Below are 17,273 nucleotides of genomic sequence, written 5' to 3'. Positions count from 1 at the left end.
GCTGCTGCTGCTGCGTTGCAAACTACGCAAATGTTTAATGAACAAATATACAAATACAGCAAATAGTCGGAAAAAAGGGAAATGGGAAAGCGGAAAGCAAACGAGCGTAATGAGCTACACCTGTGCTATGTGCGCTTTGATTTCAATTTTTGACCAAAATTAGCATATTTTCAACTTGGTAAATAGTCACGAGAGTTCGCTCAGTGCTCAGTGCTAAAAGTTTGCCCTGACCATGGTTAGATGGATGTGTACACAAATCAACGTTAATCACATTTTAAGCACACATTAAGCTGCCCAGTCATTAAGTGGGCACATTTGAGGGTTCTTCTCTTCCCTCTTTGTATTCCACATTCATTCAACACTTAAATCCTCCCCAGGGGAATCTCTTGCTGTGTCTGTGTATCTCTCTTTTCATTCATAGGGCATTGCATTCAATATGCAATTCGCAATTTGAAATTGCACTTGCCAAATTGCAGAGTTCGATTCCAATTGCTCCAGACACTCCACACTCCAGACAGAAAACATTTACTTCGTTTTCACAAATGCAAATTGCATGCACTCTGCGTCTGCTTCTAATTAATGATGTCCCTAGATTAAGCTTTAAGCTGGTTTAAACAGATTCTATGAAATGATTTGCGAGCAACTGATAAGCGAATTATACTTGACTATGAAATGCGATAGTTTGTTTTTGTGTGTGAAATACTAAGCTGCATTTTTTACTCGTTGAGGAAGTGTTTGAAGCAGCTTACTAATCATTTTTAGTCATTTGTCTGCACAAATTGGTTCACTTGATTGAAGTGACTGGGCAAACTTTTTACAACTCATGTTTAACATGATTATTTAGAGTGACTTTTCAATTGAAATGCTTACAGATGAAGAGCTTTCAAAAATAATTTGTTAAACATTTTAAACGAATATTTGTAGACTTTTCAATGATGTTGTCTACGCAAAAATATTGTAACTAAACTAATTTATATATTTAAATGTTATAAGCTAATTTTTGCTTCAGTTTTGTTATTGTTAAAATTATACTGAAATTCATTTAAACTTTGCTAACCTATAAATTCAGACAAGCTTTAACTAGATTTAATATTAGTTTTCTCTAAAACTTTAATCAAATTGATCAAATTTTGACTATATAAATTAATTTAAACTTTGCTTATTTATTCAAATGGCATACACTAATTTTCGCTTTATTCTTCTGTTACATTTTAAACAATTTGTGTTGCTTAAATAAAACATTGATAATTATACATTGATAATTATAAGAAAAAAAATGGCAAGCTTTAAATTCGTGTTGTCTACTAAAACGCATTAAACTTTGCTAGTATATAAATTAAAAAGGTTTAAACCAGTTTTTGCTTTAGTCTTCTGTTACATTTTAAGTTCAATAAAGTGTTGTAAATCATGTAAATAGTTTCAGTTTACAGCAGCGTTAACCCTGAATTTCAATGTGTTAACCGCAACTTGTTTTCCCAATAAACTGTCGAATTTGAACAATCGAGTTTGACAGTTGCCTTGGCAAAGTAGAGCACAGAGAATTTCGCTGAGATTGCTTTTGTTTCCCTCTCTCTCACTTCCCATCCTCTCCCACTTTACTATCATCAGTGTTAATCAGTGATTTTGACTAGATTTTTAGCTGCTTACTTTGTATAGTAGTAGCTGCTTAACTAGTTGAATTTTTCGAGAACCTTGCCGCGAAATTACTTTTCACTGTTGCTGCTGGCAACTGACAACTTGCAACTTGTTGCCAGAGGAAAGTTTACAAAAGAAATACAAATTAAAACGCAAAAATAAAGTAATTACAGTTAACTGGTCTAGCTAGACAAACATTAGTTAAACAGATACAGAAAAGTTGTCGCAAAACTTAAATGAAATGAAGTAGAGAACAGGCCTCGATTGTTCTTCTGGTGAAAAGTTGTAAAGTTCTTAAGACAAACACTGCAATTTAATTGGATTTTCTGCCCAGACAATGCGACTTTGGGATAAATTCATTTCATTTCGCAATGCTCTTTATAAATGTTTAATATATTAATTTGTGACTCACCGTCTGGCAATTCGTAGAGTTTCTTTGGCAATTGCGCAAAGTAGGGATGCTGCAGTGCCTCGTCGGCGCCGATGCGTTGCTCGGGATTGAGCTGCAGGAACGCGTTCGCTATCGTTTCGCCCTCGATGATGTCGTACAGCCGTGGAAAATTGTGACCCAGTTTCCGTGGTCGATAGAAACCTATGTTGTTGGCAAATTAGTAAAAAACGTTACAAATGTTTTCATTCTCCCTTCTTCCTTCCTTTGGCCAATTTACTCACCCAACTTGTGCGGTTTGTAGCCAGGAAAGTGTGTGCAACCCGGCCACGTATCCTCTGTGGGCGTGCCCAGCAATTTGAATATCTTATCCAGCTGATCGTATGTATCACGTATGCCGGGGAATGTCGGCATTCCGGTCACCATCTCCACAAATATGCAGCCCACGCCCCACATGTCCAGCGACGTCGAATACTCTGTGCTGCCCAGCAAAACATCTAAATAAATAGTGCAAAAGTTGCTTCGTTAGGTAAATGCACTTCTTTTCTTTTTCTTTTTTTGTACATAGTATGAAAATAAATTGCAAATTTTAAATAAATAAACATAGATGTTCTTGGCTACCTGACTCTACGCTAAAATGCCCAGACTAACAGACTGACAGCCTGACACACTGACTGACAAGCCACATGCAGCAGAGGTCGCCTTAACGTTAACGCTTATCTCTTTCCAGAGTTCAGAGTCCCGAAGCCCAGCGGCTAACAAACTTTTCCTATGCACACATACACACAACCAACACACACACACAGCAGGTGGTGTCCTAAGCTGTGTTGTGCTTTGCCCCTTTTCAATTCTCTCTTGACCGCTTCGCTATGCTCTTTGGACACTATCTGCAGTCTCCTATCCTGTTTCCTATCCTGACTGGCTGGCTGGTCAAGAGTCCAGCATAGTCTGGCCTGCTAAGAAGTGCAGATTAAATTTGTTTAACATGCTTTGACTTGCCCCGTTGAGGTTAGTCTAGGGAGCAGGCAGACAACACGGAACTGTTTATGTCAGGGAATTGCATATTAAAAAATTAACTTTATTCTCTCTTTCTCCCTTGTGCTTCTATTTTTCAATTTAGCGCTGCAAATTGATAGGAAATTTGTGTGCAGTACAAAAAATAATAGTGGCCAGCAAAATTGTTGGCAGCTTTGTTTACCTATGGCAAGGTATTAAATTAATTTTTTGTCTTCGTCTCCGTCTCAGCTCTTAGATAAATGAAAAATTCTTCACTTCTCGCTTAGAATTAATGGCTTTTTCATTGCTCAAAAACAAAGTTAATCATAATACAAAACATAGTATTTTGGCTTTGTGCATTGAAGTAGTTCGAAGAATTATTGAAATATTGTGCTTTGACTTGAGATGATGACAGTCTATTAAATGTTCATTAATGTTCTATGTAGCACAAAAGTTTGGTCATTAAATGAACTTATTGAACAAGAGATTAATGTAAAATGCAGCATGTGAATTATGTAGAAATTACTTTACATTAAAATCGTGTTATGGACAAGCTGCTTACAAATTTGGTAAAATTGAACATCATTTAATTCTTCATTTGTATTTGTTGTAGCACAGATGCTAAGCATTTACATAATTATTAGAATTGGCCTAAAAAAATTAAATCAAAGCATTGAATTGAAGCTTTTTAATTCTAGTTAGCATTCGTTTAACAATTTAAGTAAAAAATTAAATGAAGTGATTCATATTCATTCATTTATATTTGATTAGCTTTTTCCTATAAATTCATATATTTCCTTGCAATTTTCACTTATGCATATTGCACACAGATATTTATTTTTTTTAATTCACCGAATTATTTATTTACTTTTCTTTCTGGTGGCTTTCCTACTTTAAGTCTGCATATAAATTTGGAAGCTTTCAAAACATTTTCTTAAATAAAACTTGCTCTGCAACTCGAAGTTGCATTTGTAAATGAGATGCATAAACAAGTTTTTCTCCAACTCCAACTCTATAATAATTTCTAACACGTCTGTCAACTCGCATCTTGCCAAAATATATTATTCAGAGCATTTGAATTTGTTATATACGTATTTGGCTTACCTGGTGGACGGTACCATAACGTGACCACTTCATGGGAATACGTGTGGCTGGGAACGCTCTTGGCACGGGCCAGTCCAAAGTCGGCAAGCTTCAGTTCGCCGCAGTCGCTGATGAGCAGATTCTGTGGCTTGACATCGCGATGCAGAACACGACGCTTGTGGCAGTAGGAGAGGCCGCGCAGTAGCTGGAAGAGGAACAGACGCACATTGCGATGGTCCAGACCGCCCGAATGCTTCTCCATATATTGCGATAGATCCGTATTCTAAAACATTCAAGTGAATTAAATTAGTAAATTATTTAAGGAAATCAATACTTCTCGATACTCACCACATATTCAAAGACAAAGGTCAGCGTCTCGCGGGTGTGCACAATGTCGTGCAGGGTCACAATGTTGCTGTGTTTCAGTTCTTTGAGCAGCGATGCCTCTCTGATGGCCGTGAACGGTGCTCCTTCCTCCTCCTGCAGCCGAATCTCCTTCAGTGCAACACGCTGGTAGGTTAATCTGCGAAGAGTCAAGAGAGGGGGAGGCATGAAATTAATAAAATAAATACACAAGCCAAGACAGCAATGAGATGCTCTGTGCCACAGCTGTCCGATGTGAGCATTAGACTGGTAACATTTTTGTGGAACGCAGCCGCAGGCTTATTTTGTGTTTCGGGTGTCCTTGCCGAAAGTCATGTAGTAGGAGCTGAGCTGAGGGAGCAGGACATTAAACAGACATAATGTGGCAACACAAATACGCACAAACACTTAAATTAGGATAAAGCAAAACACACACACACACAAGTCTGTGCTCCCTCCCTCTCCTTACATCCCTCAACATTACAAGGCCGCACATTTGAAGTGTCAAATTAGGTTAAATTATTTGACACCACGCCACAGACGCTGACAATTTATGCGTTGCTTTTGGGTCCTGGCGAAATTCTAATTGGAAGCCCGCGTTGCTCTTTTCTCCCCAGACTTTTTTTTGTTGTATGGCAGGTTCCATAAAATAGCAAATCCCAGTCATAAAGTAGTTGCTTTAAGCGTTGTTGACTCCCTTTTGCTGGCTGGCCAAAGTGCATGCAAAAATTGAGCAAAAGTTTTTATGGCTCAAGAGCAGCCCTGAGAATGCTTGGCTCCTGTCACGACTTTCTCTCTCCCCAACTCTCCCTCTCGTCTAGTAGTCCACTCCAATGTTTGTCAAAGGCTGAGAGGCTGCTAGAGAGTTAATTCGGGCCGCGCGATATCAGAGCTAATTGGCAGTTGATGTTAGCCAAGCAAAGTGTTTCACTTAAGAGTGCCACGCGATGGTTAATGATGATGACATGCGTTAATGAGCTGCTACTGCCGCTGAGTGATAGATACGATACTCTTAATGTGCTTAAAATGAAGCCATCAAACAGCCCGCTGATAGATGCTCCTCTATTACTCCTGCTCCTGCTCCCAGGCTAACTGGGCTAACACAAGTTTTAGCCAACTAAAGAGCAAATAATGCATGGCATAATGAGCAGACAAAATGGGAATATGTACAAATGGAATATTAAGTGCGAAACTTTGTTCAATACACAATTAGGATTAAGGGATTTGCTTTAGCATACAATTTGCCAACCAAAGTTTGTTTTTGCAGATATTTAAACAGAATTTTATAACCACTTTATTGTCAAAAAATTGTGGTTTTAATTGATATGCAATTTTTTATTTTACTAATCTTCGTTCAAAATTGGACATTGTATTGAAAAAATTATTGTAAATTGAGAAGCATTTAAATTCATTGTGTATTCAATATAAATTATATTTATCATAAGATAGCAAATTTAAAGCTTTTTTTTAAAGAATAAATTATTAATAGCAAAAATGCAAATACATAGTATATGAATTTAATTTTACTCTCTAGGATTTTAGTCTAGAGAATTGCAGCGTATATGTAGATATTTCATTTTTACTTTACTAATCTTCTTTTAGAAGTAAAACCAATATAAGGTCAAAGTAAATTTTAAAAAATTTGTATTTAATATTAAAAGGGATACACTAAAAGTAGAATTTAGTTTTGTTGAGAGCTATTTCGGCACTTTTGCCCCATTAAACGTCTAAGACTTTATTGAAGCATAAAACATTTTCATGCAGAATTAAGTATGCCTAACATTCTTTTTTTTTTTTTGGTTGTTACAATTTAAGACTTGTTTTATATTATCATCAACTGTTAGGCAGTTCTAGATTGATGTCTTTCTGTGGCATAGCTCTCGAAGGCGTGTTGTAAGCTGTAAAATGGGGGCACGTTTTGGATGCATGGAAAAGCCGCAGCAACCTTATCAATTAAGCCTTTTATGTGCTGGCTGATGGCAAATGCTGTGACGAAACACGCGCAACACACACACACACACACACACACACACACACACACACACACACACACACACACACTTTTATAACCTCCAAAAACGAAGCAAGTACGATGCCATAAAGAGCTTATGTCTTTGCACATCCTGTGTGCTACGAGGACACAACATCCTTTTCGAATGGAATGGAATGCAAAGCAATGCGATGCGATGCGGGGCCATGCGACATGCGAAATTTCCATGTAACCAGCAGCTGCTGTAGCTGCTGTTGCTGCTGTCTGGGTTGCGAGTGTCTCAGGCAAATTACACGATAACAACAACAAGAACAGCTACGGCAACAAGGACTACGACATGACTATACGAGGATGTTTTTTCGACAGAATGATGAGGGAGAGAAGCACCTCCTTCTCAGCTTCTCTCGCCCACCTCAAAGTGCCATGAAAAATGTATGAGCTGCTGGCTGCTGCTGAAAGTGCCGTCAGCGGTTGATAATTTCTAACTGGGTCAACATTCGAGTGGAGCAGTGAGCAGCCACGCCCCCAACCACTCGATAAGGCGTCGAAGGTTGTACTTATGAGAAGATTGTCGCAGGATTTTAGCCTGTTAATGCAAAAATAATACGATTTTAGTTAAGAGTCAGAGCAACGCGTCTCTCTGTCGAAAAACTTTCTTCGTAAAGACACGCAGGCAGGAAAGTTTTGCCCTTAGCCAACAGATGGCGCTGCTGACCTACTAAATGCTAATCAGCCAAAGTTCAAGTGCTGGCAGAGAAACCCCGAGAAGAAAGGAGTGGGGAAATGTGCTTAGAGGCAAAGGCAAAAGCAAAGAAAATAGAAAGTCAAATAGAAGTGAAATCATTCATGAAATCTTTTACAATTGACACAAGCGAAGCAGCAGGCAAAGGCAAAACTGCTGGAAAAACAAACTTTGGGGACACACACACACACATACAAGCCGGCAGGCAGCTTCTTTCTTGTTCTCTCTGGCTGCATAAATCTTGGCCAAATTAGCTGGAGAAAAAATGGGGAAAAAGGCAGGAAAAAGCAGAAGAGACTAAAGAGTAGCAAAAGAAAAGTAAGCAAAGCACTGACCTAAATTTGCGTATTGCGTATGAAAAGCTAATCAGAAAGCCAAGCAGAGCGCAAGAAGTCTTCCCAAATCACAAAATAATAAAGGAGAGCGACGTAGAGAGCTCAAAAGTTGTCATGCATCACAGTTTTCATTAGCATTTCCATTACCATTCCCAATTTCTATTGCTGTGCTCTGTTTCGTAGTCGTCGGCATTCGGTATTCCATTTTCCACTTTGGCATTTTCCTTTTTGGCCAGATAAATTAGAGCGAATTAATTGCATTCCGAATAAACAAAGCTAATTGGAACTCATTTCGCATGTGGCCCGCTCTGCATGCCAAATGAGAGCAAGCTCCTCCTCCAACTAAAGAAGCAAGGAACAACAACTTTTCTTGTTTTTCACGTAATGCCCATTGTTGAATAACTTGGCAGCGGGAGTTGGAGCGGGAACCTGGGAGAAGGCAGCGCAAATGATTGTCAAATAAATCAGAAAGCAAAACAGCGCTAAAAGTGAGTTTGAGTTGAAGGCAAAGTCGTGACCAATGCAAGTGACAGCCCAAGGAATCCATCATAAGCAGCAGCCTCTTCACTCCCTCCCTCTCTGCTTCTTCTCTCCCACCTTTCCATTCACACCCAGTGGCTGAGTAAATGTAAGTTGGGCTGTCAAAAGGTGACGATGCTTGTTGTTGTTTTGCGCTTGGGTCCCCAGCTCATTTGTCAAATTATGAGACGCAGTCGCAGCCCCAAAAATCTGTGAGAGGAGGCGCAAATGAGGCAGCATTTGTTAAGCAGCGGACAAAGCGGAAATAGAGGAGTGGGGAAAGAGTTGGGGAACAAACTCAATTGTGTGTCAGTGCGACCTAAAAAAAAAAGGGGTGCGCTGCTTGCTTTGAAAAAGTGCGTAAGGACCTAAAAAAGCCAACAATTGTGGACCAGCAACAACTACAACAACAATGCTGATGAGGTTGCAGGATTCTTTTTTCTTCCTTTTTTTAGTTGGCCATTGTTGTTGCACTGCCTCTGTTAGTCATTTTGTGCCATTTTTTTCCGTCGTCTCCCCTTCGTCTTTGGCCTGTTGATTGATAGCCGCATTTGCATGGCAACTGAAACTGAAACTGAGTCTGCAACTCTTGGTCTGGCACTGGGACTCTACACTCTGGGTATGTAATGAGCCTGCTGCCAGCAGCTTCTCCCATATATGTAAATAAATATAGGACGCAACTTGGTTGACTGCATGGCAAATGAGCACACAGCCAGTCCTAAATATATACGGAACGGATGCAGAGCAAAACCGGAGCAAAAGATTCGAGGCAAAAACATTTGTAAATAAATCAACAGAAAATGGTGGCGGCATTGTCACACATTTTTTGCTTAAAAGGCATTTGATTTAGGCAACCCGTTCACTTCTGAGCTCCAACTCTTAGCTCTAACGCCCAACATCAGTTCGTCCATCTGTCTTGGATGCTCGTCAAAATTCATGGGAGGCATCGCCCTCGCTCTGTTAAGTCGACGGCAATAATTTTGTTTAACCCACTGACATGGCAACCCAATTTACGGCCACAAAGCGGAGCGCGTCGTTGATTTATAGTACTCGGGTTGCCTTCACTGTTACTCCACTAAAAAAGATGTGCATACACATTTATACTCACTTGCTAAATCCTTTGTAGACTGTCGCATAGGAGCCTTCACCGAGCGGTTCCAGTTTGACATAGGCTTCCTGCTTTCCGAATGGTGAGTCGCCCTGTGTTGTACACAAAACGTTGTAATTAGTTAGACGGTAACGAAAACAATTCAGAGATAGCTCTTAAAAATCTGTGTGAAGGCACTTTAAACTGCCACCTACAAGTATGCAATGAAATTCGGTTTAATTGAACTGCACAAAAGTATGCAATAGAAATTTGAAGTTGCTTCGATGATTTAAATGCATTGCAATTGAAAAAGAGATTTTTGTCAATTTAATATTTTGTAAAAACAAACAATGTCAATAAACTTATTTTGCGTTATTTATATTAATGAAGAGTGGAATTGTTTTGACATATTTGAAATTATATTTGTGGTAATAGCAAATATTTGATAAATGAAAATAAAATTGAATTTGTTGCCAAAGGTAATTTGTATCGGAATTTCTGCCACAATTTCCAGAAAACAAAAAGTTTAATAAATGAATAATTGTAACTAGATAATATTCGAATTGATGTATTTAAAAAGTATTAATTATAAAATGGAGAGACAACATTTCAAACCGATAACGCATGTTGTGTTTTGTTTGTATCAATGAAATTTGCATAAATAAAATATCGCATTACAATAAATTAATGTGAAATTAATTAAAATTAATGGTGGACTCTTGCACGTTGTAAGAATTAATTCCGAGTCTGTGTATTGTACGCAATAAATCAATAAAAAGGAAACGAAATTAATTACAATAATGAATTTAAAGTGCCTCGCTGCTTCACCATCATGCAGTAGTTGCTTGTGGTGATAGAGGCTATCGAAGTTTTTCACTCCGGCACTCCTTTTGCTTGCAGAGCATTTCGGAGTTAATGTTATTAACAATACACTCCTTAATTATGGTGATTTTTAAATGTATTTACTTATTCGGAACACTCAATGCCAAGGCAAAGGGTCCCACCAGGACAAATTTCAAAGAGATTTAAAATTTTCAATATAAAGAAATTCGACGCACTGACGCGAGTCTCTTTTACTGCGTGCTTAAACCGTTTGGGAATTGCAAGCGCAAAAATGTGCAAAAACGAGCGTAACGCACAGAAGTATGCAATACTTTTACGCACAGACCACACACACAACATAAATAAAGTAACTGCTTGACTGGCCACAAAGATTTATCAAATGACCAGGCTATAAACTACAGTTAACAATTCTTTATGCGTTTGTGTGTGTGTGTGTGTAATTTATTGAAATTGATGAAAATTGATAGCGCAAGAAAAAAGTGTACTTACACCAAATGCACTGAAACGTTTTCGTCGCGGATGTGGATCCTGTTTGTTGAGAAACACCTCGGACTTGGGTCTGGGCGGCTTCTTGGGTCGCATCACAACATGCGAATGGTATTTCATCTCCTCCCTGATGTCATCATCCAACAGTTTGCTGTCCGACGATACCGACAATTGCCGCTGTACGCGATCATGATGGTCGGTGCTATCCGTGCTGCGCCAGTCTGCAAAAAAAAGGAATAGGAAAAAAATATATAAAAAAAATATATAAGAGTGAGAGCTAAAAAAAACGGGCAGGCTTAATGAGTTGAACAAGTGCTGGCTGCAAAAGGCAGCCAACTGAGAGACTACTTAAAATCTAAATTAGTGAACCAGTCCTTCGTCCTCAGCCAGATGGAGAAGTGGCACTGTGAAAACAAAGCAAAAGCCGACAAATGGCCAACAGAAGCAGCAGCAGCAGCAGCAGCAGCAGCTACAGCGACACTACTTGAGGACGAGTGCTGGTAGTACTACAAACTGGAAAAGCTGAGCAAAAAAGGATTGTTGGCTTTTGCATAATGAGCAACGAAATCCGCTTGCGAGTTGTTAGCAAGTTTCCTCATTACGTTGTCGTCCTCGTCATCGTCATCGTCATCATCAATATCAAGCAGCACAAAGCGCATTATGAATGTGGCAGCCGGGCAACAAGCCTTGAAAGCGTTCCAGCAAATTGCTGAGCAAAAACTGTGTGTGCCATGTTTACCCAAAAAAAAAAAACTGTAAAACCGAAGCCGTAACCCAAAAAAACTGAAACCAAAACGAATCGAATTCGCTGGCAAAACAAACTCTGAATAATAACGCACAGCATAGCACAGAGAACAAATAATAAAAATGTTTCAAGAGAATCAAAAGCAGGTGGCAACAACTGCGCGGGGGGCAACAGTCAGCAGTTGAAAGTTGGTCTAGGGCAAAGTTTTTGCTGCAGCTGGTTGTAATTGAATGCATTCGCACCGGAGTCGACATCCTTCCCAGGGGCGGATGGGGGGCGTGGTCGTGGCGCTGTCCAGAGTGCTGCTGACTCTGGCAGTGGGTCACCTAGTAACCTGGTGATATTCATTGACTTGGGAGCGGCAGCCGCGTCGTCGTCGTCGCTGTCGTTGTCGCTGCTTTCATTTGCTTTTGCAATTTGTTTGCATTGCCACTGCCACGCCCATGTCCGCCCCCACAACCACACACAAACACAGAGCTACATTTTACATTTTACACTACTTCCCCTGGCTGGATGACTGACTGTGTGTGTTTCCCTTAGCCAAAGCCACGCTCTGTTTGTTTGGCTTTCTATTTGAGCACTAATTACATTTTAAATTATGTTTGCTTTTGGCTGCTGCTGCTGCTGCTGCTGGATGCAGTTGCTCCCTTGACTCTTGCTACATCTCTATATGCCACCTGCAGGCATCTGTCTCCCCTTCCATCCCTCTCCCTCTCACTGTGTATGCGAATGTATCTATGCGGCTTTATTGAAATATTTATATAATAAAGTTGTGGCTGGCGACTGTCGCCAGTTCACAGTTTCAGTTGCACTTCTCGTAAATTGGTTTTGTTACAGCTTAGAATCGAGCCATGCGTCATGAATCAAGTAAGCGAGGGAAGGGAAGGAGGGGAGTGGGACGTACTCACACACTCATGATATACTGCCTGGCAGCTGTGTGAGCTTGAAATACGTGTGCACAACAAACACACACACTCACACTTTTAGCAGGCGGCAACAAACTCGTGTTGCTGTTCACCTTCGTATGCAAATATTTATTGCAATTATTTAACCGGAGAGCGATATAAATCTTTAAATTCCGTTTTCGAAAAAAACAATAAACTATTGCTCATAATATGCATATTGATTTCCTACTTGTAAAAGTGTCGTTTATACAACAAACATAAAATGAAGTATGTAAATAGTTTTGCAGCTTTGATTGCGAATTTGTCGTGTAAATACAAACAAAAAAAGTGAATAACCTATTTGAATGTGTTGCATTGTTGTAGATTTTTAATAAATTTAGAAGTAGCTTGGTTGAACTTTGTTGATTTGCAATCAATTTGTGTATTTTTGGCATTTAAAACAGGTTTGTATATTTTTTTAGACCATAAACCAAATAATACAATGCTGTATTTTTGCTTAATATTTGTGATCATAATTTACAAAATCATCAATAAGTGACATTTTTGTATATCAGATTATTCGAAAATATTGAATTGAAATCAAATTAAACTGAGGTGACTCACAGTCTTAAATAAGCAACCTTTGTAACTGATTTCAACTTGTTTGCAATGTGAACCTATTTCAACTTTCTTTTAAAATGTTTACTATTAATATTTTAGGTATACAGGATCAATCTGTTAGAACCATTCTGGCACTATTTCTGCATATTTACGGAAATGCGAATAGTATTTAATTAACTGGATCTTTCACTTTGTATTGTTATAATAATGTTTAATTTGTAGTTAGTTTACGAGTACAAGTTTATTCTTGTAGGTAGCAGAATAATAAACGATTGAAAGAAAATACTAGTAATCTACAATTTTTGGAATAAGAAACTTTCAATATTGATTGTCTTATTTTAAGGTATTCTTTATATTTCTTTATAACTTTTTGTAACTTGGATTTATATTTTAGATTACAAAGTGCAGCTAGAGCAACAGACCGCTTCTGGCTATTTTGAAGTGAAGTACGAAAAAGTAATCAATAAAAATCTTACTATATACAAACAGTAAACATCTGAATAATAAGCAATCTGTTCTTCCGTTGAAGTGTACAAAATGCAGAACATTTTTTAAAGCATAAACAGCACTCCTTCTAGTTCCGCCTCAGTACACTTTGTACACACATTTTTTATTGAACTCATATTGCAGAATATTTCGCTGTTATTTCCTCTCTTTTTCACGTTTAACAAGGGGGAAACTCCCTTTGGAGTTTACCTTTAAAACTCGCAGTTTATACACTTGGGCAACCTTTGCGAATTGTGGCGTTGCATTGCTTGCGAAATTTTTGTAACCCAATTCCGCAACCCTCAATATAAAATACTATGTATATATGGTATATAGTATATACTATGGTATGCAGGAAGATTGTACACTAAAAACTGTGCTCACATAACTGCAAAACAGTCAATGGCCTGGCCTGGCCACAGTAAAAACTCCACTTACGAGTCTCGTAGCGCGCATTCAAGAACTGTCTGGCCCCATTTTTGTATTTTTTTTGTGTTTTTCACGCCTCCCAAAACGCAGAAAAATGCGAATAAAAAGATACACAAATAAAAGGAGTCAGCAAGAGCGAGAGACAAGTCAGCAGCAAAGACAGAGAATAAATAAAATAAAACAAATTTAATATGCGCGCACAAGATGTTCGCTTCCGCTTCCACAGACAGAACAGAATGTTGAGAAATTACTAACATAAAAATTAAAAATTCAACAGCAGCTGATTGTGCGCGAAGCAAGCGGCGAGAAAAAACTTTTTGGGGCAAAACTTGCCATCGCAGGATGGCAAAAGCAAAAGGATATGCTAGCGAATGTTCAGCTCAGTTGAAAGCTAATCCTAGTGTGTGTGTGTGTGTGTGTTTGGCACAAGGACTTGGGATACTTGATATTAGGTAAAGCACACACAATTCTAGAGAGATAGAGACAGCGCAAATGTTGACGGCGATTAAATGCGCAATATGCGCCATAAATGAGCCAAAAAAAAAGAAAAAAGAAGCGCACAGCAAACTTCAATAAAAAAATTCAGCTCAAATGTAGACTCATCCATGTCTAAAACTCGTATTATCTAGTCTAGACCCTTCAATCGGAATGGAGCGGAGCAGAGCAGCAACTCAACGTTGTCCTGGCAGCCTCGCTCTTTTTCTCTATATGATTTTGCCTCTTGGCTTCTGCTCAACAATCCGATGACAACAACAACAACAACAACAACAACGAAGGGGAACATTTGATTTGCAAAAATTGACTGAGCATTGGCAAAGTGGCTGTAAAATTGGAAAAACGACTCGCAATGTCAGAGCCAAGAGAGAAAATGTTGTATAAGTAGAAGCTCCTTCTTTGATTTTTATATTTCCTCTTTATTTTTTTGGTATATTAGAAAGTTCTAAAAATCGAATACTCGTGATTATTCGCTGGAGTGTGCCAACAATTGCCATTGGCAATGCGATGCTGTCAGAGGCAAAAGCGATAATCATTTTGGCAATGATAATGCTTCCCAAATGCCGAATGGGCCAAGACGGCAAATGATAATGTCCAACCAACCGACTGACTGACTGACTGACTGTCTGTTGAGTCTAACCTCGTCTAACGATGGCTACGTATAAGTAGTTATCGATTTCATGTGCGCATTCATGAATGCTAACTGGGGCATTGGGATTTCCGTTGAGCCACACAAAAGGCACAAGCAGAAGAGATGCTCGAGGCTCTTTTAATTAAATTTGTGACTTTAATTTGTATTTAGATTGCCACTCAAGTCATTGTCAAACGATCTGGCAGCATTGAATAAATTCATGGAAGCCTTAAGTTAAGACTGCAACTGATTTCATTGTGAATTGAAGATGAAATCGAATGGAACAATCGATGAGAGTGCCAAGGACAGACTTCATATTATATCAATTCCAATAAAGAAGTGAATTAAGCTAGGAAATACTGAACAACACTTTTGATGTTATCGAACAGATATTAAATAAAATTATTAACATTATGTTAAGTATACAGAATGCTTAACATACTTGTGACTATAACGTTAGTGGTAAGATAGATTTCATTTTATACTTCTGACTATTCCATTCTTGGACTGTTAAAGCGTCGATTACTAGATATGAGGAGAGAAATAAGATATGCTTAATTATATCTATAAGATAGATTTCATTTCACACTTTATACTGAATACATTCATTCATAATGAAGCTTAATGTTTATAATACTTCTGACTATTCCATACTTGGACTGTTAAGGCGTCGATTACTACATATGATTGTATTAGATTTTCAGTCCAATAAGTTTTAAGTTTTCTCAGACTATTTTCTTGCTGATCTCAGCTTTTCTATCTTTACTTCATCTTGGAATTATCAATTTCATTTTCGCTTCCCCATTTGTCACATCTTGTAATGATTTTTGTGCTATTCATAAATTGTCAACCCCAAGTTAAGAGTCACATGTTATATTGTCTTTGTTTTCAGCACATTTCATTTTGATCTCATCTCTGTCTCATTTGTAATATTTTGTAATGATTTGTGTGTTATTCATAAATTATTAAATTTAATATTCTTCACTCTTATCATCTACAAGTTGAGTGCAATATGTTTTGCTCTTTGTATTCATCACATTTTGTTTCCCCTATCTCAGATTTTGCTATCTCTGATTCATGCTGTAACTATTGAGTTCAGTTTCGCTGCCCCATTTGTAACATTTTTGCAGTTTTGTCCATAAAATTGGTTACTTCTTTGGGATGCTGCTGCTGTTGGCTACAGTTGCTGCTTTCTTTTACAGCATTCATAAAGTTATATGGCCAGTTTTAGTGATGCACTCAAGTGAGCACTGAACACTGCAAAAGGGAGCACAACCAGGACGAAGGACGAAGGACCAAGGAGATGCTTGTGTGTCGTTACGCAACTTGGCACAGCTCTAACTCCTTTAACGCCTTTATGTTTAAGTTTTATTACTTTGCAGCGTAAAAATCTCTCAAGCGACTAACTTGAAATGCAAACAGAAATCAGAACAGGAAACGCTGCCATGCTCACAAAAGTACAGAGAGGAAGAAGAGCAACAGCAGCTGGAACGCAAAAAATACAAATGATAAAGAAAACAGAGTGCAGAAATATTTTGCGTGTAAAATGAAAACAATGAAAATTATGCAAGCGCATTACGACGACGACGTCACAGCAAAAAAGTGGAAGGGAGCGAAAAAAAATGTGTCAAACAAAAAACGGAAATGATAAAAATAGCGGGCGCTAGAGCAGAGACAGCAAGAGGAAGGTGGCAGAGAGGGAAAAGGGTGGAGGGACTGAGGGGTACAGGATTCTGGCTGCCTCTTGGTGGTCATAGTTATGCAAATGCTATGCAAGGATGTCACGTCCTGCTGTGACTTAAAGCCAGCCAAACACTTGCAGCAAGCAGCAAGCAACACACATGCGACCACGCAGCAGCTTTGAGTTCCCCTTCCTCTTGTCTCTCCTCCTCTTAATACTTCTTTGCATACACGTTTTTCCCCAATACTCTCCCCCTTCCCATTCCCTTCCACAGTTGAGTGCTGTTGTTGGCCTTTTGCATTATTGCATATTATTCGCAATTTCTGTTTACTACTCCGTATTTGTTTTTGGCTTTGCAGCATTATTTATGACAATGCGTGTGAGTGTGTGTGTGTGTTTGAGTGTGGGTGTATTGCCTCGCCCCTTCCACTCTCCCTTTTTGTGGTACACTATCATAAAAATCACAGCAGTATGCTGAGTGGGTCACTCTCCTCCCTCTCCGTCATCAGTGAGTGTCGTCTATAAAAAAATGAGCTTCGCATAAAAAATTTTACTTTTCATTTGCATAAGTATGAAACGGTCCCAAGTAATGCTTTATTCCGCTTTTAGTGCTCCACAAACACAGCAGCAGCACTATGCCACACATTGTCTTTCATTGTTTATACCCTGCATATCAAATGTAGGTGATATCATATGAAAATATTATATGGAAGCTGAGAGAACTAAATATGGAATAGACTACAAGATTTGTCGAGATATTTGAGGAGAGTCTTTGAAACTTAAATGTCAAAAAGTTTCTTTTGCTATATAATCGTATTATTACATTTAATACAA

General features: G+C 38.6%; 1 protein-coding gene and 1 non-coding gene across 4 annotated transcripts in view; both read right to left on the bottom strand.

Annotated features, from left to right (window-relative positions):
* Positions 1–17,273, bottom strand: part of LOC132789183 (cyclin-dependent kinase 14) — a 140,000-nt gene that overhangs the window by 2,071 nt on the left and 120,656 nt on the right. For all 3 annotated transcript variants that reach the window (XM_060796994.1, XM_060796993.1, XM_060796995.1), the window contains 6 exons: positions 10,471–10,688; positions 9,160–9,251; positions 4,451–4,625; positions 4,124–4,385; positions 2,308–2,520; positions 2,048–2,227 (listed from right to left, as the gene is read on the bottom strand). In XM_060796994.1, the coding sequence (XP_060652977.1) occupies positions 2,048–2,227; positions 2,308–2,520; positions 4,124–4,385; positions 4,451–4,625; positions 9,160–9,251; positions 10,471–10,688 (1,140 nt within the window). The remainder of the gene's footprint in view (positions 1–2,047; positions 2,228–2,307; positions 2,521–4,123; positions 4,386–4,450; positions 4,626–9,159; positions 9,252–10,470; positions 10,689–17,273) is intronic.
* LOC132794570 (U7 small nuclear RNA) lies at positions 10,108–10,172 on the bottom strand. The gene has a single exon (XR_009633243.1). It is a non-coding gene; the product is annotated as a U7 small nuclear RNA (small nuclear RNA).

Source organism: Drosophila nasuta, chromosome 3, assembly GCF_023558535.2.
Source record: "Drosophila nasuta strain 15112-1781.00 chromosome 3, ASM2355853v1, whole genome shotgun sequence".
Classification (NCBI taxonomy): domain Eukaryota; kingdom Metazoa; phylum Arthropoda; class Insecta; order Diptera; family Drosophilidae; genus Drosophila; species Drosophila nasuta.
The sequence above is the reverse complement of the archived record's forward strand: the minus strand, read 5'-3'. Positions and strand labels throughout refer to the sequence as shown.